Source organism: Chlorocebus sabaeus, chromosome 16 (genome assembly GCF_047675955.1).
Source record: "Chlorocebus sabaeus isolate Y175 chromosome 16, mChlSab1.0.hap1, whole genome shotgun sequence".
NCBI classification, from domain to species: Eukaryota; Metazoa; Chordata; class Mammalia; order Primates; family Cercopithecidae; genus Chlorocebus; species Chlorocebus sabaeus.
The window spans coordinates 16,452,828-16,479,170 of NC_132919.1; the positions used below are offsets into that span (position 1 = coordinate 16,452,828).

The window sequence follows — 26,343 nt, forward strand, 5'->3', positions numbered from 1 at the left end:
ATATAGAATACATTATAAACCTCTAGACTGGTTTTTAACACATGATCACCAGTTACATTGTAAATGACTAACATTTAAAATTTTTTTGGATAGACGTAATTTATCACACTATAAGGAGCTATTTCTTTTGCCTTTGAATTTTACAAATGATGGTTGATTCTAGCAGCAAATTGCCCGACCCTCGCAAGAAGAAAAAGTAGAAGAAAAAGAAGAGGAGAAAGCAGAAAAAACAGAAAAAAAAGAAGAAGAAAAGAAAGATGAAGAAGAAAAAGATGAAAAAGAAGACTCCAAGTGAGTTAAATAATTAGTTATATAATAAGTTAAATGTTTATTTTTATTTTTAGTTTTGTAGATTTACGGAGTACAAGTACAGTTGTCACACGGATATATTGCATAGTAGTGAAGTCTGTGCTTTTAGTGTACCATTGCCTAAATAGTGTACATTATACCCAGTATACCTCACCCACCCCCTCATACCCTCTCACCTGTTTGAATCTCCAGTGTCTGTTGTTCCACTTTCTGTATCCATGTGTCCACATTATTTAGCTCCCACTTATAAGTGAGAACATGTGATAGTTGACCTTCTGTTTCTGAGTTATTTCACTTAAGGTGATAACCTTTAGTTGTATCCAAGTTGCTACAAAATTATAGTGTTTTTTTTTTTTTTGTTTTTTTGTTTTTTTTTTTTTTGCGACAGCATCACGCTCTCTTGCCCTGGCTGGAGTGCAGTGGCATGATCTCGGCTCATTGCAAGCTCCACCTCCCAGGTTCATGCCATTCTCCTGCATCAGCCTCTCAAGTAACTGGGACTACAGGCGCCCGCCACCACACCCAGCTAATTTTTTGTATTTTTAGTAGAGATGGGATTTCTTTTTTCTTTTTTTTTTTTTTTGAGACGGAGTCTCACTCTGTCGCCCAGGCTGGAGTGCAGTGGCCGGATCTCAGCTCACTGCAAGCTCTGCCTCTCGAGTTCACACCATTCTCCTGCCTCAGCCTCCCGAGTAGCTGAGACTACAGGCGCCTGCCACCTCGCCTGGCTCATTTTTTGTATTTTTAGTAGAGACGGGGTTTCACCGTGTTAGCCAGGATGGTCTCGATCTCCTGACCTCGTGATCCGCCCGTAGAGATGGGATTTCACCATTAGCCAGGGTGATCTCTATCTCCTGATCTTGTGATCTGCCAGCCTTGGCCTCCCAAAGTGCTGGGATTATAGACATGAGCCACTGTGCCCAGCCTAGTAATTTTTAAATAATGAAATTTAATCTGCTGAAATTTTATTTTATTTACTTATTTTCGCGACAGTCTTACTCTGTCGCCTAGGCTGGAGTGCAGTGGCATGATCTCGGCTCACTGCAACCTCTGCCTCCCAAGTTCAAGTGATTCTTGTGCCTTGGCCTCCCAAGTAGGTGGGATTACAGGTGCGCGTCACCATGTGCTGCTAATTTTGTGTTTTTAGTAGAGATGGGGTTTCACCATTTTTGCCCAGGCTGATCTTGAACTCCTGACCTCAGGTGATCCACCCGCTTCAACCTCCCAAAGTGCTGGGATTACAGGCATGAGCCACCATACCTGGCCGAAATTTTAGAAACATCTAATAGTTACATGATTAAGTTGATGTGATTAAGGAATAGAATATTATAGTAAATGTAACTTTTGACTTAATGAACTTATTTGCAAGTCATGAGTTATTACTGCTTTTCAGAAGAAATGGGTTATAGTAATAAATACTTTCCCCCAGGATATATTGAATGTCATTTAATCTTTGATTTGGAAGAGTCCTCAGGTTCTGTTTTTGAGTCTCAGGTAGTATATATTAGATAGTGTAAAAATGCTAAGAAAGGAAGACTTTTTAAACTTGAGATTCCAGCTTTATTGACTTTGTCATATAAAATGGAGTTTTGGATTTGTTTGTTGTTGTTATTGCTGTTTTCTTGGTTATAAAAGTGCATTATAGAAAAACAGGAAAAGAAAGAAAAATATAATGAAAATTAACCTTTGATTCTGCCACTCAGAGAGTTATTTTTGATGCTTTTGTGTACATACAGGGGTGTGGTAGGTGTGGGGGCATGACAGTTGGTTTGGTTTCTTTTTTCCCCAAGAACTAGCTTTGTAATTTACATGGAACAAAATTCACCATTTTGAAATGTGTACATTGATGTGTTTTGACAAGCATATGCACTTGTGTCACTATGATCACAATTGTGGTGTAGAATGTTTCCATCACCCCAAACAGTTCCTGTATGCTCCTTTGCAGTCAGTTTCTCTTTCCTCATTTCCAGCCTCTGGCAGTCACATATCTGTTTTGCTTTCTCTAGAATTAAATAAAAATGAAATCATGCAGTATGTATGGCTTCTTTTACTTAGCATGAATGCCTTTGAGATTCACTTAGGTTATTGAATGTATCAGTAGTTTGTTCCTTTTTAGTATTTATTACGTTATTTCTTTAGTCCTTGTGGAACTATTTAAGATTTACCTAGTTTTGTGGAAGCTAAAGTAGCTAGTCACTTGCCATGGTTTTAAAAGAGACAGATATTCCTCTCATTGTAATTTTATACCTTAGGAAGATACCTATAAGGGAATATATTTTTTTCTTTTAATTTAGGTTAAACATGTTTTGGGCCATGTAACCAGTGGTTCTTCTCACATAGAACTCTGTCATATCTTGATTTTATTTTTTTGTTAAAATTTCTAAACTATTTAACAAGCTTTCTTTTATTATCTATGTGAGCTAGATCTTAGGGAGAATGTGAAAATATGTAAGATGTATACTATTCCCAGGTAGTTCATGATTTAGTAGGGGAAAACTAGGTAAAGTACAAGTATTACTTTAAGAAATAAAAGCCTGGCAGTAAGAAGTCAGCAGACAACCAGTTAAGTGCTTTGGCAGATTAAGAAGAGGTCGAGGCTACTTCTCTCTGGATAATTTGGAGGACATTATGCAGATGCTAGTGGTTAATGTGGGTAAGGTAGAGGGAATCACATGAATAGCTAGTGGCAGATAATGATTTCATTAGACTTAACATAGTGTGCATCAAGAAGAGAAGTGGAAGGTGGATTGGAGTTAAATTATGTAGAGCTTTAATGAAAGCCAAACATGTTAGACTTCATTCAGGAGGCTGTGCAGTGTGTCTGTCTGGGAATAGTTAGAAAGGGATTAGAATAGATGAAGTGGTTTATTGCCAAAGCTATCCTGCTAGGATATTGATTCATTGGCAAGGTAGAAATGAATAGACTAGAGATATGAATCAGGGAGGCCAGTATGAAAGGCCAGGATTGTGATACCAAGGTGTTGAATAAGTGTAGTGATAGTAGAAATAGAGATGGTAGAATTAGTGAGAGAGGCATTTCTGAGATGAAATAACCAAAACTTGGCATTAGATCACATGCAGGAAGTATGGGAAAAAGGAGAGAGCAAAGGATGATATCAAATCTGTAAACCTGAATGATGATGAACATGGTAGGAGTGTTAACAACAAATGATTAGAGAATGACTTGGAGCAAGGAGCAGAGGTGAGGATGAATGTGATTTTGGATATGTTCAGTTTCTGTTGATGAGAAATCCAGGTGGCCCTTCCAGCAGGTAGTTGGGAAGACAAGCCTGAGTCTTTGGAGTTGGGGTGTGTGTCCCAAGATAGAGATTGGAGTCTTCCCAGTAGAACGTATGAGAATAGGTAACCTCACATAGCTCTAAGGCTCTAGGGGAGAGCCTTGGGAAATCCCTGTATGAAAGGATGAGAGGAGCCGGGCACAGTGGCTCACTCCCGTAATCCCAGCCAAGGTGGGAGAATCGCTTTAGCACAGGAATTCATGACCACCCTGAGCAACATGGTGACACCCTGTCTCTACAAAAAATACAAAAATTAACCAGGTATGGTGGCACATGTCTGTAGTCCCAGCTACTCGGGAAGCTGAGGTGGGAGGCTCCCCTGAGCCCAAGAGATCCAGGCTGCAGTGAGCTGTGTTCACGCCATTGCTCTCCAGCCTGGGTGATAGAGTGAGACACTTTCTCAAAAACAAAAATCAGAAACCCAAAAGAAAGGATGAGAGGAGAAAGGTCTGTCCCCAGTAGGAAAGCCAGAATAGCAGCAGGGATATTTCAAAAGCTAAGTTTAAAGTGATATAAAAAGAAGAATTAACTGCAGCATCAGTTGTGACAGAAAGACTTGTGGGGAAAATTGAGAAGAGGTCATTTGATTTTGCCATTTGCAAGTCATTGGTGACTTTTGAGAAAACATCTTTTAACAGGAGGCTGCAGAATAGAAGCCAGCTTTATAAGGGAATAAGTAAGTAAAGGGAAAGAGGGCTATGTAGTAACTTCAATTTAGGACTGAAAGGGAGAGAATTATTTTTGAAAAAAAAATCAACATCTTCCATTAAGCAAGAATAATTAAGTCTTTGAGTATTGCCATCTATCCATTCATTTGCGAAAATGTACATTGAGTATGTTTTCTTAAATATAACAACCATGGGAGGTAAGTAGTACAGAGAATGGTCTTCCAGTATTACATGTAGTACTATTGCTATTAGTAGGAACTACCATTTTTCTACATGCCTGAGACAATGGTAAGCACTTTATATCCTGAGGGAATTTTAGCTTGAATAATAGCCAATTGTTATTTGATGCTGACTGTGTTCCAGGCACTGTTCTGGGTACTTTATTTAACTCCTTCAGTCCTGGCAACAGTCCCATGAAATAAACTCTTTTTCTCATTGTACAGATGAGGAAACTGAGGCCCATGGAGGCGAGGCAGCTTGTCCAAGGTCATCACATGGCTAGTAAATGACAACTGTGGTACAAACCCAGGCAGCCTGGCTCCACAGGCCGTTTCCTAAGCATTAACCATTACTGCCCAATTTGTACATAATTAGTATCAGACATGATTTAGAGAGTATTGAGTCTGGTTTTATAACACAATATTGTGGATTGTTACTATAGAAAAGGCATCTATCATGAAGATCATCTATTTTAGCTTCTTCATTTCATGCATGAGGCAACTTAGACCAAAGGCAAATAAAACCCTAGAATTTCTGCCTTTTGGTGTAGGCTCTTGCCTCTGGATTGGAGGTCCAGGGCTTTTCTGCTGTCATTTGTTGCTTTCTCATGTAGTTCTGGTTTCTAAATCAGTTGGTTTGAAATGTGTTTAAATTTTAAGTCCATTAACATGTAAAATAGGTCTTATAAAATGTCTTAATTTTAGCTGGTCAAAACTCTTAAAAATTATGGTATGGCAGAATTTTCTTTTTAAAGTAACTGAGAGATTAGGTAGTTTTATTCAGTTTCTATTTAGATAATATTCAAAACTAAAACCTTCTTTGATGTATGTATACTTTTGAATCACACAAGTTTTCATTTACTTTTATGTCCAGAGAAAATACCAAGGAAAAGGACAAGATGGATGGTACAGCAGAAGAAACTGAGGAAAGAGAGCAAGCCACACCCCGGGGGCGAAAGACTGCCAACAGTCAGGGCCGCCGTAAGGGCCGGATCACCAGGTCCATGACAAACGAAGCTGCAGCTGCTAGTGCTGCAGCTGCAGCGGCCACTGAAGAGCCCCCACCACCTCTGCCACCGCCACCAGAACCCAGTGAGTGGAAGAGATTGGCATAAACAGGCCATAATTTTGTTTGGGATTCTGTTTCACCGCTAGGATAGGGTAGGAGGGACTTTTAATATTGACAACCTAGAAATAATCCTGAAGTGTGGTCTTTAAATTTTTTTAACTTCAATATCAAAGTTTTTTGAAAAAGAACATCACCCACAGTCTTGCCACCCCAATACAGCTGTTTTTCTTTTTTATTTAGTTGTTAGCTAGTCAGCATGTTACTGTGTCTTCTGATATCTTAACTTGGTATATATCTTATTTTCTAATTTCTAAGTAATTTCCATTTTTATTTTTTAATGGCTGTGTGATATTGAGGCATGACTTCTTTAACCATTCTCTTATTTCTGAATGATTAGGTTGTCTGTCCTCTTCCCTGCTTTTAAAATGTATATAGCACTATAATAAAAAAATCTTTATTCACATAGTATTTTGTTTACATTAAATTATTTTTCATGGAATAAATTCCTATGCAAGGGAATACTGGATCTAATAGTTCAAGCATCTTTCTCTCTCTAAGTATTGTCTCATTAGTTTATAAAAAGGCTAGATTAATGATAGAGTACCACTGTTAATGATTCAGAGGTACCAATGTTACTGTAACATGAAGTATGAAAGAAAATGCAGTTTAGGGAATGGCAAGAATGAGATAGGGGCACTAACTAGATAGGAGGAGGAAAGATAGGCTGGGGCAGGTCACGATGGGCCTTGTTTGAGATATATTTTGCTTTGATTATGAAGTGGGGAACTTGCACAGGTTTTTAAATAGAGGAATGCTGTGATTAGATTTGTGTCTTAGAAAGATAACTGGTAGCAATTGTGGAGGTCAGGTTAGACAAAATAAAGGCTGGAGGCAGAGGGCCCGGCATATATGCAGTGGCCCAAGCAAGGAGGGGATGGATGCATGTCATTGGATGTGAGTGGTAAATAGGAGGCAGGATTCAAAAATTAGTCATCAGTCTAAGGAGGCTATTAGTACTTTAAGTGACTGGGTGAATAGTGGTACTTATAAATTGGGAAAGGGAATGTGACAGGAGCTCATCTCAGGCCTGATGTTCTCAGGGGTTTTTTTTGCTTTGTTTTTTTTCTGAAGCAAAAGAGAACATATTCAGTTCATGATCCATCTTTACCCACTGGATGTCAGTCACTCGGGAATGAACTAAGGGGTCTTCAGGAGTTAGGACAAGATGGAGGCTTAGAGGAGAGGAGAGGGAATTGTGCTTGGACAGGAAGGAGGAGGGTTGCTTCTTCCTTTGACACTGCAAGAGAGGAGAGGTGGAGATCACTAAGTGGGAAGCTACTGGGTGAGGTGGGACTTCTCCAAAAAAAAAAAAAGCTAAAAATGTTTAAAAAATGTAGACATGGAGAGAACTTTTAAGAACATTGAAAAAGATCGTAATATTGCAGTGTTGACTTGTTTCTTTTAGTTTGGTGGAGGAGAGGTTGATACTATCCTATCCTATTTCTGCAGTTTCTTTCACCAAATGCTTTTACATAGTCTTTTATGTCAGATAAACAGATTATATAATTATATGATTGGTTTGAATGAAGGATTTAACTTTGTTTTTCTCTGCCTGATTGGGTTCTCTCTTTATTTTAGTTTCTACAGAGCCTGTGGAGACCTCTCGATGGACAGAAGAAGAAATGGAAGTTGCTAAAAAAGGTAAATTGTAGTAGTTCTGGTTTCTGAGGTTTTTGTTTTGTTTTTTAGGGTTACTAGTAATGAGTGAGATGGAACTAATTTTTTTAAAAGGCAAACAGGTATCAGAAGTGACTTTAAGAGTTCTTTTTTGGTAGTATAGTACCCAATAAAGTACCCCCAGTGTGCCTTGTTTAAGATGCCCAGTTTTGAACGATTTAAGATTCTCTCTACAGTTTTATTTTGAATGTCATTTAATTAAAGAACAAGTAGGTCATTTTCACTTTTTTAGAGTAATTTTGACTATATGCTATTGAAATTGTTTTGGAATGAATGTTGATATAAAGTCTTATGTTTCTGTTAATTAAAAGTTATATTTATAGGATGGTAAATACTTTTGTCAGTTTGCATTGGTAAGTCATTTAATTATAAACCACTAGCAAATTGCTCTGTGATTCAGAGGAAAGAGCATGAAGTTTGTAACCAGGCCAACAGAGGTTTGAGTCCTGTCTCTGCCACTTTCGTAGCTTTGTGGCCTTCCTCTTACTCTGGCACTTTATGGACCTTGTGCTTTTCTGTTGTTGCTTGTTGATGTACTATAATTTGAAATTGAACTAAAATTTCTAATAGGATAAATAATTGGTAATATTGAGAAAGATTAGCTAATTTTTTGGTGGTTAAATATTTACCTTGCAGTTGTAAAGATAAATTATTGTAAATAGCTTGACATTTGAGTGACACATTTCAGATTTTTTTTGTATCTTCCCGTATATATGTATACAAATGCATAGATACACATTCTTTGCACATATGTGTGTGTTTATGTGTGTGCATATATATATATGTGTGTGTGTATATATATATAGATTAGAGAAGTGTTAAATTGCATTGGTTTCTGTAATGCATTGTATTACCATAGGATTGTTTTTAATTGGCTAGTATTTTTCTGATGGCATTGCTTGATTGTGAATTGACTGAGGACAAATATGGATTATAAGTGGAGTCATATATATATCTTTAAATTGTGTTCATCATTTATATATGATTACCTTATTGGCTTGATATATTGTGTCCAGAGATCTAGATGTACCTAATCATTTAGTTTGCAAGTATTCGAGCTATTACTAATGTGTCTAACGTTGTCCTAGCCCTGTGGGAGATACATGGGAAAGACAAGGTTTAGCCCTTCTATTAATGAGCATGTTTTAAATTTGAGGGGGAAAAATATAGAACTGTAAATGAGTTTTGTTTCAATAAGTATTTTTATAAGTATCAAAGTATATATAAGTAATTGAAAGCACACTTCTAGTGTCAATGGTTGTGAATACAATGATTATTATTTCTCTTGTTTGATCAGGTGACTGTTCAATTAACATTTGGTCTGTTTTTAAAATGCAGGTCTAGTAGAACATGGTCGTAACTGGGCAGCAATTGCTAAAATGGTGGGAACGAAAAGTGAAGCTCAATGTAAAAACTTCTATTTTAACTATAAAAGGCGACACAATCTTGACAACCTCTTACAGCAGCATAAACAGAAAGTGAGTATATCAGGGGTGGTGAATCTTTTACTTATTGTTTTTTACTTAGAGTGTTGTTGTTGTTGTTTGAGATGGAGTCTCACTCTGTCAGCCAGACTAGAGTACAGCAGTGCAATCTTGGCTCACTGTAAACTCTTCCTCGTGGGTTCAAGCAATTTCCTGCCTCAGCCTCCCGAGTAGCTGGGACTGCAGGCACCCACCACCATGCCCGGCTAATTTTTGTAGTTTTAGTAGAGACAGTGTTTCACCATGTTGGCCAGGCTGGTCTCGAACTCCAGACCTCAGGTGATCCACCTGCCTCAGCCTCCTAAAGTGCTGGGATTACAGGTGTGAGCCACTGCGTCTGGCCTTGATGTTTTTCTCTGAGCTTCAGAGATTGGTTATAAGAGAAACCTTTTTGTATCTTACATTTTTATTTACTGCACTTACATGTAAAAGGTATGCTAAATTTTTAGTACAGGCTAGCTGTTTCTCTATTTATTGCTCAAGGAGTAAAGTTTCTATTTGTATTCCTAACAGTCGAAACAAGGCCCATCGTGACCTGCCCCAACTTATCTTTCCTCCTTGGAAGTTTCTGTTTGTAGTAAAGGGAATTAAATACTCCTGAATTACTGTAGGCCGGATTTGAAAAATATAAACTTTTTGGAGGTTGAATTGAAAACTTTAGTTAGAGGTCTGTTGATAATATCGAGTGAATTGATTTGGTATATTAGACATTTTTTCGGAGAGAAGATTCCATGGTATAAATATTAAAAACCAGGGAGTATAACATTATTGGAAATTCCTTAATAAGAAAGTTCCAGTGTAGTGGTTGTCAAAGACCATAGAGCTTTTTGATGATTCCATGAGGTCACGGCTATTTTCATAAAAATATCAATCAAATGTTATTTACTTTTTTTCAGTATATGATGTTTGCATTTATGGTGTCAAAGCAGTGGTAGATAAAATTGCTGATGCCTTAGCATAAATCTTGGCAGGGAACCAAACGATGCTAGTACTCAATGTATTTTTCATCTCTGAGCATTTGCAGTTTTTTCTTAAAATGTCACTTAAGAATGTCCTTGATGACGCAGTGAAAGTTAGTTTTATTAAATCTCGCCCCTTGACTACGTCTTTTTATACTTCGTGTCGTGTAATGGGAAGTAAACATAAAGTTGTTCTGCTCTATACCAGAATATGATGGTTCTCTCAAGGAAAAGCACTTTGGCAATTGTTTGAGTTCTAAGTTGCACTAGTCTCCCCTTTTTCATGGAATGTCATTTTAGATTGAAAGAATGACAGACAAACTATGTTTTCAGACTGGGATTTTGGGAGACATTTTCTTGAAAATTAATGAATGAGTTTTCAAGCAAAAAATGAGAATTTTGGAAATAAGTTTCTCTAACCATGAGCTTCACACCTTCTCATTACAGATTTTCCGATGAGATCAGTGGTAATAATAGTAAATGTGATAGTTGTTATTGTGTGATGAAATGTATCCAAATTACAAAAACTTGCTTTAACTCAGTACTTTCCCAATGGCCATTTCATGATGTTATAATGTGATTTGGTTTGACTGTGTTGCCACCCAAATCTCATCATTAATTGTAACTCTCACAATTACTGTGTGTTGTGGGAGGGACTCAGTGGGAGATAACTGAGTCATGGGGTGGGTCTTTTTCTCATGCTGTTCTCATGAGAGTGAATAAGTCTCAGGAGATCTGATGGTTTTATAAAGAGGAATTTCCCTGCACAAGCTCTTTTTTTGCCTGCCCTATCCATGTGAGATGTTACTTGCTCCTCCTTGCTTTCTGCCATGATTGTGAGGCCTTCCCAGTCATGTGGAACTGTCAGCCCTTTAAGCCTCTTTTTCTTCCAAGTCTTGGATATGTCTTTATAAGCAGCGTGAAAATGGACTAATAACAATAAATTGGTACCAGTAGAGTAGGGCATTGCTGAAAAGATACCTGAAAATGTGCAAGCAACTTTGAAACTGGGTAACAGGCAGAGATTGGAGAACAGTTTGGAGGGCTCAGAAGAAGACAGGAAAATTTGGAAATGTTTGGAATTTCCTAGAGACTTGTTGAATGGCTTTGACAAAAATACTGATAGTGACATGAAAATAAGGTCCAGGCTGAGGTGATATCACCTCAGATGGAAATGAGGAACTTGTTGGGAATTGGAGCAAAGGTGACTCTTCTTATGTTTTAGCAGAGACTGGCAGCATTTTGTCCCTGCCCTAGAGATTTGCAGAACTTTGAACTTGTGAGAGATGATTTAGGGTATCTGGTAGAAGACATTTCTAAGCAGCAAAGCACTCTAGAGGTGACTTGGGTGCTGTTTAAGGCATTCAGTTTTATGAGGGAAGCAGAGCATAAAAGTTTGGAAAATTTGCAGCCTAACAACGTGATAGAAAAGAAAATCCCATTTTCTGAGGAGGAATTCAAGCCCACTGCAGAAATTTGCATAAGTAATGAGGAGCTGAATGTTAATTTCTAAGACAATGGGGAAAATTTCTTCAGAGGATGTCAGAGGTCTTTATGGCAGCCCCTCGCTTCACAGGCCTGGAGGCTAAGGAGGAAAAAATGATTTTGTGCCCTGGACCTAGGAACCCCTGCTGTTTGCAGCATAGGGACTTGGTGCTCTACACCTCAGCAGCTCTAGCCATGGCTGAAAGGGGCCAAGGTACAGCTTGGGCCGTGGCTTCAGAGGATGCAAGCCTCAAGCCTTTGCAGCTTCCATTTGGTGTTGAGCCTGTGGGTGCACCAAAGTCAAGAATTGAGGTTTGGGAACCTCTGCCTAGATTTCAGAGGATGTATGGAAATGCCTGGATGTCCAAGCAGAAGTTTGCTGCAGGGGTGGGGCTCTCATGGAGGACCTCTGCCAGGGCAGTGCAGAAGGGAAATGTAGGATCAGAGTCCCTACTAGGGCACTGCCTAATGGAGCTGTGAGAAGAGGGCCACCATCCTCCAGAATGGTAGATTCACCTACAGTTTGCGCCCTGCACCTGGAAAAGTCGCAGACACTCAACGCCAGCCTGTGAAAGCAGCAAGGAAGGAGGCTGTACCCTGCAAAGCCACAGGGTCAGAGCTGCCCAAGACCATGGGAACCCACCTCTTGCATCAGTATGACCTGGATGTGAGACATGGAGTCAAAGGAGATCATTTTGGAGCTTTAAGGTTTGACTGCCCTGCTGGATTTTGGACTTGGATGGGCCCTGTAGCCCCTTTGTTTTTGCCAATTTCTCCCATTTGGAATAGCTGTATTTACCCAATACCTGTGACCCCATTGTATCTAGGAGGTAACTAGCTTGCTTCTACTTTCACAGGCTCATAGGGGAAGGGACTTTCCTTGTCTCAGATGAGACTTTGGGCTATGGATTTTTGGGTTTATGCTGAAATTAGTTAAGACTTTGGAGGACTGTTGGAAGGCATGATTGATTTTGAAATGTGAAGACATGAGATGTGGGAGGGGCCAGCGGCAGAATAATATGGTTTGGCTGTGTCCCCACCCAGATCTCATCTTGAATTGTAGGTCCCACAATTCCCATGTGTTGTGGGAGGGACCCAGTGGGAGATAACTGAATCATGGGGCAGGTCTTTCTCATGCTATTTTTATGATAGTGAATAAGTCTTATGAGATCTACTGGTTTTATAAAGAGGAGTTCCCCTGCACAAGCCCCCCCCTTTTTTTTTTCTTTTTTTGGCCTGCCACCATCATGTAAGATGTTACTTGCTCCTCCTTGCCTTTTGCCATGATTGTGAGGCCTCCCCAGCCGTGTGGAACTGTAAGTTCATTAAACGTCTTTTACTTCCCAGTCTCAAGTATGTCTTTATCAGCAGTGTGAAAATGAACTAATGCATAATGGATCATGCATTGATAAAATATTGATAATTTTTTTAATATATCAAATGTAAGATAGATTTTAGATTTTTTTCTTTTTTATTTTTTTTAAGATGGAGTCTCGCCCTGTCACCCAGGCTGGAGTGCAGTGGCATGATCTCGGCTTACTGCAACCTCCGCCTCCCAGGTTCAAGCAGTTCTCCTGCCTCAGCCTCCTTAGCAGCTGGGATTACAGGCGCATGCCACTACACCCGGCTAATTTTTGTATTTTTAGTAGAGACAGGGTTTCACTGTGTTGGTCAGGCTGGTCTTCAACTCCTGGCCTCAAGTGATCTGCCTGTCTCGGCCTCACAAAGTACTGGGATTACAGGTGTGAGCCACCGCGCCTGGCCAGGTTATAGATTTTAACAGGGTATAAAGCATTCCTTGATATGGTATCAGATTTCATATTGTAACTAACAAATAAGAAGTGACATTTGCTTAGTTTTGGTACAATATCAAAAAATAATATTTATAAGTATCTGAAAAATCTGTTAAAATATTCTTCCCTTTTCCAACTACATATCTGTGTGAGGCTACATTGTTTTCTTATATTCAACCAAAACATTAGATGACCTAATGTAATCCACAGATTAAATCATATGTAGAAGCACCTTGAGAATTGTGCTGTCTCTGTTAGATCAGACATGGAAGAGATTTCCAAAAAGGGAAGGTTGTGCCACTTTTTTTGTAAGTCATTTTTTGTTTTGGAAAATGGTTACGTTTCATTAAAAAAATAAGTTGTGTGCGGTGGCTTACGCCTGTAATCCCAGCACTTTGGGAGGCTGAGGAGGGCGAATCACAAGGTCAGGAGATCGAGAGCATCCTGGCTAACACAGTGAAACCTCGTCTCTACTAAAAATAAAGGAAAAAATGTTAGCCGGGCGTGGGGGTGGGCGCCTGTAGCCCCAGCCATTCAGGAGGCCAAGGCAGGAGAATGGCATGAACCCAGGAGGTGGAGCTTGCAGTGAGCCGAGATTGCACCACTGCACTCCAGCCTGGGCGACAGAGCGAGGCTCCATCTAAAAATAAATAAATAAATAAATAATTTATGAGTTTATATTGTTTTTAATAAGTTAAGATTTTAAAGTTTTCTTAGTTTTAGTTTCTGATATAGTAAGTGTCTATCTGGCTATCTATGTATATTTCTCTCATAAAGAAAAGTTCTTTGGCCAGGCACGGTGGCTCATGCCTGTAGTCCCAGCACGTTGGGTGGCTGAGGCGGGCGGATCACGAGGTCAAGAGATCAAGACCATCCTGACCAACATGGTGAAACCCTGTCTCTACTAAAAATACAAAAATTAGCTGGGTGTGGTGGTGTGCACCTTTAATCCCAGCTACTCGGGAGGCTGAGGCAGGAGAATCACTTGAACCTGGGAAGCGGAGGTTGCAGTGAGCTGAGATCGCACCACTGTACTCCAGCCTTTTTTGAGGCATCTCAAAAAGGAAAAGAAAAAGAAAAAAGAAAAGTTCTTTGCGTCCTTTAATCCTTTTTAAGAATGTTGCATCCTTAGACCAAAAAATTTGAGAATTATTAAAGTGTGACAGTAAAGCTAATAAGATTTGAATTTATTAAGAGTATACAAGATACAACATCAACTGATTTAAAAGGGTGTATACAAAGGGGTCTTTAGGTTAATAATAAGAATGTGAGAGTTAAAAATATGCTGTAGCAACCAAAACATGAAAAAGTCTACTGACAAGATAAAGACTTGACTTCACGAGATAACATCCAAAATGTTTTGAGACAAAGTGAAGTAAAGAATGAATCAGATGTGTATTTAAAATATAAATGTTGGCTGGGCGTGGTGACTCACGCCTGTAATCCCAGCACTTTGGGAGGCTGAGGCAGGCAGATCATGAGGTCAGGAGATTGAGACCATCCTGGCTAACATGGTGAAACCCCATCTCTACTAAAAGTACAAAAAATTAGCCGGGTGTGGTGGCAGGCACCTGTAGTCCCAGCTACTTGGGAGGCTGAGGCAGGAGAATAGCGTGAACCCAGGAGGCGGAGCTTGCAGTGAGCTGAGATAATGCCACTGCACTCCAGCCTGGGTGACTGTGCGAGACTCCGTCTCAAAAATAAAGGTAAATAAATAAATGTATGTTATATTAGTGATGGTCCTTCTGAGAAACAAAATTAACAGGATGTGTTTATGCATATATATAGAAAGATTGAGATTTAAGGAATTGGCTCACGCTATTGTGGAGGGTTGGTGAGTCCAGTGTCTGATGGGGTAGGCTGGTTGATTGGAGATTCTGGGAAGAGTTGCAGTTGGACCCCAAAGGCAGTTTTCCCAGCAGAATACCTTGTTTTTATTTTTATTTTTATTTTTATTTTTTTGGGATGGAGTTTTGCTCTGTCGCCCAGGCTGGATTGCAGTGGCACAATCTCGGCTCACAGCAACCTCTGCTTCCTGGGCTCAAGCGATACTCCTGCCTCAGTGTCCCGAGTAGCTGGGATTACAGACATGCACCACCATGCCCGACTAATTTTTGTATTTTTAGTAGAGACAGGGTTTCACCATGTTGGCCAGGCTGGTCTCGAACTCGTGGCCTCAAGTGATCCGCCCGCCTTGGCCTCCCAATGTGCTGGGCTTACAAGTCCGAGCCCCTGGGTCCGACCATGAGCCACTGCGCCTGGCCTGTGTTTCTGTATATTTGACTTTACATTAAGAATTAGTGAATACTATCATATATTGAAGAAAATGCTTGGTGATGTAGTGGATTATTGCATGTGAACAGAGGGATGTTGTAGTAGGGTGAAACGTTGTCTCTTTCCTAGTTACTAGTGAAAGGATCAAACAGAATGGGTTAATATTGGCAAGAGAGGGACATACACTGGGCTCTGGAAAAATCCATATAATAACTTTATCTGCTGGGCATGGTAGGTCACACCTGTAATCTTAGCACTTTGGGAGGCCAAGGTGGGAGAATTGTTTAGGCCAGACGTTTCAGACCAGTCAGGGCAACACAGCAAGACCTCACATTCAAAAACAGACAAATAAATTAAAAGTAGCTATTATCTAATCCTTGAAAATTTACAGAATCTTCTGAAAGCTTTTTAGAAAGTGTAGCCAGTGTGTCTCTGGGATTCTCTTGCATTCCTACTATGAACATAGAAATATTAGCCTTGAGAATTGCAACTAATTCTGTGACTCTGATATAGAAAATGATTGTTTCTCTTGAGTTAATTAATACTTTAGGTTGGCTCCTAAATATCATCCACATGAAAATGTTGAGTAGACGTACAGGTAATTTTTAACAAGGTAGTAATGTATTTTCCTCTCCTGAGAAGTCTCACTGGGAGAGGCTGACAGCTGAAGTGAGGTGAAATGTAGGCTCTGTAAGGGGCGCAGGACAGAGGACCATCAGGACTGGGACTTCCAGAAACCTGGGTTTGCAAACGCAGAAGATATTAAACTTTCTATTTAGTAACATGAAGTTATAAATATAATGTAAATAGTTAATGTCTTACAGTTAAATGCGTACATATGTACTCTCATGTATATGCGACCCCAGTAGAAGAATGAGCAATTTTGTATAAACATACTTTGCAGAAGGGAGCACACTATTTTTTAAAACAAAGGAATTAAAAAAAATTTTTTTTTTTTTTGAGCAAGTCTTACTCTGTCACCCAGCCTGGAGTGCAGTGGCATGATCACAGCTCACTGCAGCTTCAGCCTTTTGGGCTCAGGTGATCTCCCTGCCTCAGTCTCTTGTGTAACTGGAACTACAGGAGAGCACCAGCACACACAGCTAATTGTTTTTTTGTAGGGGCAGGTGTCTGACTTTTGTTGCCCAGGCTAGTCTCAAACTCCTGGGTTCAAGTGATCCTCCCACCTCAGTCTCTGAAAGTGCTGGGGTTATAGACATGAGCTCCTGTGCCTGGCTGAATTTGCACTTTTTTTTATAGTAAAATAAATTGAGTGGTATTGGCTGGGCGTGGTGGCTAACGCCTGTAATCCCAGCACTTTGGGAGGCTGAGGCGGGTGGATCATGAGGTCAAGAGTTCAAGACCAGCCTGGCCAACATGGTGAAAAACCCCGTCTCTGCTAAAAACGTGAAAATTAGCCGGGCCTGGTGGCGGGTGCATGTAATTCCAACTACTCGGGAGGCTGAGGCAGAGAATTGCTTGAACCCAGGAGGTGAAGGTTGCAGTGAACTGAGATCGTGCCATTGCATTCCAGCCTGGGTGACAGCAAGACTGTCTCAAAAAAGAAAAAAAAAAAAAGGAAAAATAAATGGAGTGGTAAAAAGAAATAATGTTCTACATTATTTCAGAAACGAAATTTTCTTTTTAGTTATTTAAATCAAATAATACTCTTTACTCCTTTAGACTTCACGAAAACCTCGTGAAGAGCGAGATGTGTCTCAATGTGAAAGTGTCGCTTCCACTGTTTCTGCTCAGGAGGATGAAGATATTGAAGCCTCCAATGAAGAGGAAAATCCAGAAGACAGCGAAGGTATCTCCAAATTTTAAATTTAGTTGTGACATATGCTACCCAGAATAAATAATTTTTAGTCATTTGACTGTGTAGGAGTTGCTTCATTGAGGAAACAGTGTGCCAGTGTTTTCATGGTTGTTTTCATGATGTGGAGACTTCAAACTTGAACATAATTTTTTTTTTCATTCAATCAACTAATATGTAGCACCTAGGATGGTCCAGAAGATCTTGGAAATGGCAGTCCTGCTTCAGACATCAAGTGCCAACATCAATAAAGTACCTGTGTGTCTGTGTTGTTGCCACATTTATTTGTTCAATTAGTATAGTCGGTTATATTTCTCTTTTATTGCCTTGAGTTTGATTTATTTTCATATTTTCACAAAGATTTATATGTACTATAGTAATGTTTTTATGTAAAAAGAATTAGTGACCCTAGAAGCACCAGTAGGGGGGAAAAAAAAAAACATGAAACTTAAGGAAATTTAAGAAATCATGTCTCTTTGTCATTTAAACTAATGACAAGTTCATGAAAAGGTAAATGTTTTCTTGATTTTTTTGGTTAAAAAAAAAGATACCTAATTTATTTCAATATACACTCTGATTAAAGTTTCTGTTGATTTTTTTTTTTTCTTTTTTTTGTAAATTGACTGCTTCTGATGTGGGGATTTTTATAATGGTTTTAGTGGCTCTTCATATATATTAAACATGTTCATGTTTTGTATATGCAGATAATTTTTCCATCTTATTTCCCTTTTGTTTTGCTTTTAAATTACCTTTGTTTAAACTTTGTGTAATTAGAGTTGTATATCTTTTCTTTGTAGGGTCTTTATTTTGTATAAGCTTTAAAAGTTCTACCTCCTCCAGGTTTAGTAATATTAGATTTTGTTTTTTTTTTCCTATAGATTATTCTTGTTATCTTTTAAAGTTAAACTTGCATTGAAATGGGTTTTGGCTGTGAACAACTCCTAACCTTAAACTTGTTTTTGGGAGGGTTTTTGAAGAATGAGGTCATCTTTACAAGAGTAAAGAGAGTATTAGAGAAGGCTCACCCGAGGGTAAGGTAAGAGTGCTGTTAACAGGGAAGGTAGTTGGGTGTGTTAATGGCACTTCCAGAGAGGTTGTCAGAGTTTCTTGGTTTTAATGGGTTTCTGATGGCTAGTATTCCCTGGGGTTATAAATGTTAATAAAGCCTGGAGGTTAATAAACCTTGGGCTGCCATAAGAAAATACCACAGATTGGGTGGCTGCAGCAACTGAAGTTAATTTTCTCATGGTTCTGGAAGCTGTACGTGCAAGGTCAAGGTGCTGGCACAGTTGCTTTCTGATGAGGACTGTCTTCCTGGCTTGCAGATAGCCAACTACCTCCTTACTTTGTGCTTACGTGGTCTTTCCTTTGGGTGTGCGCACTCTTGGTGTCTCTTCCTCATATGAAGACAACTCCTACTGGATTATAGCCCACCATTATAACTTCATTTAACCTTAATCATCTCCTTAAAGGCTTTGCCTTCAAATACAGTTACATTGCGGGGTAGGGCTCCAGCAGAAGAATTTTGGTGGGGAGGGGCACAATGCAGTCCATAACAAAGCCCAAGTCTGGTATTAATATATCTGTCTGGGCTGGGCACGGTGGCTCAAGCCTGTAATCCCAGCACTTTGGGAGGCTGAGTAGGGCGGAACATGAGGTCAGGAGATCGAGACCATCCTGGCTAACATGGTGAAGCCCTGTCTCTACTAAAACTAGAAAAAGAAGTTAGTCAGGCGTGGTGATGGGCGCCTGTAGTCCCAGCTACTCGGGAGGCTGAGGCAGGAGAATGGCGTGAACCTGGGAGGCGGAGCTTGCGGTGAGCTGAGATCACGTCACTGCACTCCAGCCTGGGCGACAGAATGAGACTTCGTCTCAAAAAAATATATATGTGTTTATATATATATCCGTCTGATCAAGTGTAGGGTGGCACCATCACATCTGCTCAATCATCTAGAAGAGTTTCCTGTTAAGAGGAAATGAATTTCCCAGTAGAATTGTAGACTCTGTCTTCCTGTTGACTTAGCTTCATTTGGAAAGTGTCAAGAAGAGAACATAAATGCAGTTCATGTGACCTATGATCTCATACTTATTCCTAATCTTAATGAGACACCACAGATGCACTGTTCATTGTGTGGCAAGGCTCTTGCCAATTGAAAAACGAAGGCAACTGCTGAAGGGAGGGTTCCTATATTTGTTTTCCTAAAACGCATCTGACTGTGTGGGTATCTTTCACGATTAGAAGAATTAAATCAGACCAGAACTTCACCAAAATTTGGATTTGCTCCTGTTCTGTTTTTCTACATCATTCTTTAAGGTTTTCTTTTTGTATTTTTCGGGGAAAAAAGATACTCATGTTTGGCTGCTGCTTGGTGAAACAGTATGCCTTGGAAACTTTCCTAGTGTTTTGTGGCTTGGAAGAAGAAAATTGGAAAAGTGGTTATGTCAAATGATATCATCTGCTGTATAACCACTAACATGTCTTCTACTAGTTTGAAGATAAATGCCTTGTTAGTTTACCCTTGGATTTGGGGCTTTCTACCACCATGTAAACAGAAATGAAGGTTAAGTTGGGCTTTTTGTTAGCTTTTCAGTGCTTTGGTAGAATCTTTCAATAATGGTAATGGCTGCCGTTTTTGTTTGTTTGTTTGTTTGTTTTGGAGATGGAGTCTTGCGCTTGTTGCCCAGGCTGGAGTGCAGTGGTGTGATCTTGGCTCACTGCAACCTCTGCTTCCCGGGTTCAAGCAATTCCCCTGCCTCAGCCTCCCGAGTAGCTGGGATTATAGGCGCCTGCCACCACGCCTGGCTAATTTTTGTACTTTTAGTAGAGATGGGGTTTGGCTATGTTGGCCAGGCCTGGAACTCCTGACCTCAGGTGATCCGCCCACCTTGGTCTTCCAAAGTGCTGGGATTACAGGCATGAGCCACTGCGCCCAGCCATGGCTGCCATATATTAAAACCTTACTACATGTGAAGTACTGTTCTGAGTTATTTGCTTGTCTGTCTTTTGTTTTATTTTGGAGACTTGAACTCTCATGTGAACTCCAGGCTTATACATTTGATCACCTACAGTATTTCCATTTGGATGCCTAAGAGCCATCTTATCGTTAACAGCCAGAGCAAATTCTTGTGTCTCTACCACCACAAGCTGCTTTTCCCTCTGGTCTTTCGCTATATCAATAAATTAGGTTTTCTTTAGTCTCTTTAGAATTGGATCCTTGTCTCCATTGCTCCTATCCTGCTTCCGAGGAGCCCTCATTGCAATAGCTTTTTGATTAGTCTCTTGTTTCTTTTTGTTCCATTCTTTTTTTTTTTTATTTTTAGAGATGAGGTCTCACTGTGTCACCTAGGCTGGAATGCAGTAGCTTGATTGTGGCTCACTGCAGCCTTGAACTCCCAGGTTCAAGCAGTTTTCCTACCTCATCCCCCCAAGTATCTGGGACCATAGGCATGCAGCACCACACTTGACTAATTTTTTTATTTTGTGTAGAGACAAGGTCCATTCTGTTTTTTCTTCCGCAGCAGCCGGAGTGATTCTTACAAAATGTAAATCAAATCATGTTTCTTCTCTAGTTCAAATTCTGTAATACTTTCCCATCTCAGTAAGAATAAAGACCCAAGGCCTTACTGTGATTTTTGAGGCTCTGCATGAACTGACCTTTGTACCTCTGTGAACTTTCTGCCAGCTACTTTTTTGTTGGCCCCCTCTGCTCCAACCACACTGTTCTCTTTGTTGGTCCTGGGCAAACCAACCCCGACTTCAGGAGCCTTTGTGCTTTCTAATCCCTCTACCTGGGATGCTCTTCCCCACCATGTGCCCAGGGCTCATTCTCTCATTTCCTTGAGTCCTCTGTTCAGATATCACTTTATTTTTTAATACCTCCTCCCCACCTCTTTCTCAGTTTTGTCATTTAGTCACTGCAGTGATCACCACCTGATATATTACTTTTTTTGATTTTTTGAGACAGGTCTCACTTTGTTACCCAGTGCTGAAGTATAGCGGCATGAACATGGCTCACTGCAAGCCTTGATCTCTTGGGCTCAAGTGATTCTCTTGCCTCAGCCTCCTGATAGCTGGGATTACCGGTGTACACCACCATGCCTAGCTAATTTTTTAATTTTTTTTTTGTAGAGGTGAGGTCTTACCATGTGGCCCAAGCTGGTCTTGAACTCCTGGTCTCAGGCAGTCCTCCTGCCTTAGCTTCCCAAAGTGCTGGGATTATAGGCGTGAGCCACCACTCTCAGTTTGTATCACATATTTACTGTTTATTGTCTATTGCATGCTAGAATGTGGGCTCCATGAAAGCATCTGCTTAGATTTTTTAAAATTACTATGTCCACAGTACCTCAGATAGCTCCCTGCACATACATAGTTGACACTTCATCATATTTGAAAGAATGAATTTGTAGAAGTTTTTTTATATTGCTGTATGTTATATACAATTAAAAACTAATTTTTTTTCCCAGATGGTTATTTAGGTTTTCACAACCATTCATGTAGTTTATAATCCAGCCAGTATTTGAGTCTACTGTGTACCAGGCTAGTACTTAAGTGATAATCAAAATATATGATCTCTGTCTTCATGGAGTTTATAGTCTAGTGGAAGAAATAGCCAGAAATCATTCTAGTAAAGAAATGTAAGATTGTAACTGTAACTAGTACATGTGGTATCAGAACTATATTAGCAAAATATAAGTTTGCTAAGGAAACCATGGAAGGCTTTTTTGGGGGCGGGGGTGGGAGGACAGAGTTTCACTCTTGTTGCCCAGGCTGGAGTGCAATGGCACGATCTCGGCTCACTGCAGCCTCCACCTCCTGGATTCAAGTGATTCTCCTACTTTAGCCTCCCAAGTAGCTGGGAGCACAGGCATTCCACACCTGGCTAATTTTGTATTTTTAGTAGAGATGGGGTTTCACTCTGTTGGTCAGGATGGTCTTGAACTCCTCACATCAGGTGATCCTTCCACCTCGGCCTCCCAAAGTGCTGGGATTACAGGCATGAGCCACTGCGCCCAGCCCATAGAAGGCTTTTTAAGCATGTGATGTTTGAGCTGATCACCAAAGGAAAAGTAGGTAAAAGAGCCTTTCAGTAAAGGTGAATGGTAGGTACAAAGTCTCTGTGGTAGAAGATGCGTGAGGCATTGAACAAACTAAATAAAGGCCAGAGTGACTTAATTCAGAGAGCTGTGTACAAGCTGGAGAGGCCCCACTGGGCAAGGCCTTGCAGGCCATACCAGCAATTTTGGAACTTTATCCTAACAGTAATGGGGGTCCATTGAAAAGTTATGAGAGAAACAGTGAGAGAGTGAGTTATTGTGGTAAAATCTGGCTTTTAAAAAGATAACTCTGTCTTTGTTGTAGAGAATGGTCTGAAGTGGAGTGAAGAGAGTTGGTTTTGGATTAGAGTGCTAGCTGTGAAGTCAAACAGGATTGGATAGATTCAGGATAAATTTTTAAAGAGAAAATCAGTGAACCTTGTCAAGGACAGACATAGGGTAAATGAGACGGTTTAAAAGATGACTTCTTGGTTTCTGGTTTGTTTAATTAGATAGTAAACCCTAGAAAAGAATCTGATTTGTGAGTGGTTATTACAACTCTAGTACAGGACATATTAAATTTGTAATGCGTTTGATATATCTAGGTAAAGATGTTAAAAGCACTGAAAGTCTATTCATAGAACAATACAAATGATATGGGGAACCATCTGTGTTACAACATTAAATGAAAAATCTCTGAAATATTATTCTAGAGTCTTCTGTCCAGTGCAGTAGCCGCTAGACACTTGTGGCTATTGAGCACTTGAAATTTGGCTAGTTTAAATTTAGATATGCGGGCTGGGTGCTGTGGCCTATGCCTGTGATCCCAGTACTTTAGGAGGCCGAGGCAGGCAGATCACCTGACGTCAGGAGTTCAAGACCAGCCTGGGCAACATGGTGAAATCCCATCTCTACTAAAAATACAAAAATTAGCCAGGCATGGTGCCAGGCGCCTATAATCCCAGCTACTCAGGAGGCTGAGGCACAAGAATCGCTTGAACCTGGGAGGCGAAGGCTGCAGTGAGCCAAGATAGCACCACTGCAATCCAGCCTGGGTGACAGAGCGAGACTGTGTCTCTAAAAAAAAATATTAGATATGCAGAAAATGTAAAATACACACCAGATTTTGAAGACTTAGTACCAAAAAAAGGAAAAATAATTTTTTTATGGTTTTTCACTGTTGATCACATGTTAAAATGATGTTTCACGTATACTGGGTTAATTAATTAAATTCTACAAAATTAGCTGGGCATGGTGGCACACACCTGTAAATCCAGCTACTTGGGAGACTGAGGCAGGAGAATCCCTTGAACCCGGGAGGCGGAGGTTACAGTGAGCCGAGATCGCACCATTGCACTCCAGCCTGGGTAACAAGAGCGAAACCCCATCTCCAAAAAATAAAAAAATAAAAAAAATTGTTTCAATTATTGACCCATTTCTTCTTACTTTTTAAATGTGGCCATCAGAGAAAGTAAAATTACAGATGTTATTACATTATATGCCTATTGGATGGAGCTGTTCTAGAGTGTCAGTTCAGCTGGGTAAAAGGAAATTCACAGGAAGAGCTTCTAGAAATACACCAGAATGTCATCATTTATAGGAATTTTTTTTGTTTAGTTTTATTGTTCGTTCTTTGTTTTTCAGTTTCATATAAATTATTTTCAGACATTAAAATCCTTTATGCTCTTAGTTTCAGAAGGTCAAGACAATTTGATCTTTCACTTTTATACCCTGTAGGAAACTTTAGCCTTCTCGATGGCTGTAAGTACTTCAATGAGGTCATCAAAGGAGTAGAATTCATCCTAAACAACTACTTTCAAGCATGGTTTCTATCACCACCTGAAACATGTTCATTATCAGATTTTTATGCTGTATCATTATCTTTAAGGTGCAGAAAATAGTTCTGATACAGAAAGTGCTCCTTCTCCTTCACCAGTTGAAGCTGTCAAGCCCAGCGAGGACAGTCCTGAAAATGCTACTTCTCGAGGAAACACAGAACCTGCGGTTGAGCTTGAGCCCACCACGGAAACTGCGCCCAGTACATCTCCTTCCTCAGCAGTTCCAAGTACAAAACCAGCTGAAGATGAAAGCGTGGAGACCCAGGTGAATGACAGCATCAGTGCTGAGACAGCAGAACAGATGGATGTAGATCAGCAGGAGCACAGTGCCGAAGGGGGTTCTGTTCATGATCCCCCACCTGCTACCAAAGTCGACTCTGTGGATGTTGAAGTGAGGGTGCCAGAAAACCATGCATCTAAAGTTGAAGGTGATAATACCAAAGAAAGAGACTTGGATAGAGCCAGTGAGAAGGTGGAACCCAGAGATGAAGATTTGTTGGTAGCTCAGCAAATAAATGCCCAAAGGCCCGAGCCCCAGTCAGACAATGATTCCAGTGCCACGTGCAGCGCTGATGAGGATGTGGATGGAGAGCCAGAGAGGCAGAGGTGAGGCTCGTTCCATAAGTCCTCCCCTGTGCTTACTCTGCTGGTTGGTGACTGAATCACAGGGTGGTGCTGGCTGCAGACATGGCTCCTATGTAAATATTGGCACCTTATAGGTAGTCTGTACGATTTTAATGTTGGGCTGATATTATTCTGTTTAAATAACCACAAACAATTGTATGATCATTTTAATGAAACAGATTATACATTTCTTCTACGTCTGTCTTGTTACGTGTGTTCTGTATGATAGCATAACAGGGAATTTCAACAAATAAAGTTGTGAATAAACCACAGATAACTGTTGTGCCCGAGGAGGGCAGCAGTGGGATGTGGTAGATGAAGATGGAGGCTAGAGGCACTGAGGAGCTCCCACTGCACTAAGGCGGTGCAGCCTCAAAACAAGGCCTACCAGCCCCTACTTACTAGATAGAAGAAAATGCTATGGAAAGAGAGATGTTTGGTGTTCTGAAAATTTTTAGAAAGCATAATTTAAATGCAAATTAATGATAATTATGATGACCACTTTTTTGTATCCGTTAACATTTTAGATTGTTCATATTTGTAATTTAAAATATCAGGTATAATGCGATTAATTTGCAAGTTTTGTTTTTGTTTTTGTTTTTGTTTTTGTTTTTTTGAGACGGAGTCTTGCTCTTCCCCAGGCTGGAGTGCAATGGCACTATCTCGGCTCACTGCAACCTCCATCTCTTGAGTTCACGTGATTCTATTGCCTCAGCCTCCTAAGTAGCTGGGACTACAGGCACATGCCACCATGCTTGGCTAATTTTTGTATTTTTAGTAGAGATGGGGTTTTGCCATGTTGGCCAGGCTGGTCTCAAACTCCTGACCTCAGGTGATCCACCCACCTCAGCCTCCCAAAGTGCTGGAATTACAGGCATGAGCCACTGCGCCCTGCAGTTTACAAGTATTTTTAGTCATTAAAGGTTAATTAATTATACAAAAAATGCATCATATCTTTATGGTTTTTGTAAAAATTACAGTGAAAGATATATATTTTACAGGTATAGTTACTACTTTATTTCGTATATTTTATTTCCTGGTGTTTCCTTTTCCTTAAAAGAAATTGAATCACAATTTTAGTAGAATGTTAAATTGGTGCAAATTCTAGAAGTGAATCAGACTGAAACATCACTTACTCCGAGCCCAATTAAACCCCTCTCCTTTTTTTCTTCTTGATAAGAAAAAAGAAACAAGCTACTCAACAGAGAGCTAAATTCTCTTCAGAGTTTAGCTTTCAGAGTGTGTCTTGGTGTCACTATTTTCAGTTCATATCCAATATATTTTTTATGTACTCCATAATGAGATTTGATACTAGAAAAATAATAGCACTATAGTGCTGATTCTTCAAAAGAGTGTTTTATATAGTAGATGCTAGAATTTTCATCAACATGAATTGAAATAAAATAGGTGTTCTGCTTAACTATTGGTTTACCAGAAAATTTGACTATCACTCTTTTTCCTTTACCTCACAGTAATCTAGATTTAATTTTAATGGTGTCAGTCTTTAACTGCAGTAAACATAAATGGATTCAAGCTGTGTAGTCCCTTTTTAACCATTCTTTATGAAACATCTCATCTAAAATAAAGATTATCTGTGTTTTGCACTGTTGGTTTTGGTAACTATACGTGAAGGAAAGATTAGGTTGGCAGTAATTTTAAATGGTAAACATCCTAAGAGATGAACATGATAGTAGTTTTGAAATTCAGAAATTCTTTGGAAAAATATGATGGTTTCT

The 26,343-nt window shown here is 39.8% G+C and overlaps 1 protein-coding gene across 14 annotated transcripts in view; it reads left to right on the forward strand.

Annotated features, from left to right (window-relative positions):
• The window catches only part of NCOR1 (nuclear receptor corepressor 1), a 188,020-nt gene that overhangs the window by 90,970 nt on the left and 70,707 nt on the right, over nucleotides 1–26,343 (forward strand). For 7 of the 14 annotated variants that reach the window (XM_008010473.3, XM_008010477.3, XM_008010484.3 and 4 more), the window contains 6 exons: nucleotides 164–291; nucleotides 5,369–5,586; nucleotides 7,202–7,264; nucleotides 8,639–8,778; nucleotides 16,979–17,105; nucleotides 24,034–24,589. In XM_008010473.3, the coding sequence (XP_008008664.1) occupies nucleotides 164–291; nucleotides 5,369–5,586; nucleotides 7,202–7,264; nucleotides 8,639–8,778; nucleotides 16,979–17,105; nucleotides 24,034–24,589 (1,232 nt within the window). The remainder of the gene's footprint in view (nucleotides 1–163; nucleotides 292–5,368; nucleotides 5,587–7,201; nucleotides 7,265–8,638; nucleotides 8,779–16,978; nucleotides 17,106–24,033; nucleotides 24,590–26,343) is intronic. The other 7 variants (XM_008010474.3, XM_008010479.3, XM_008010482.3 and 4 more) reach the window with 3 other exon arrangements.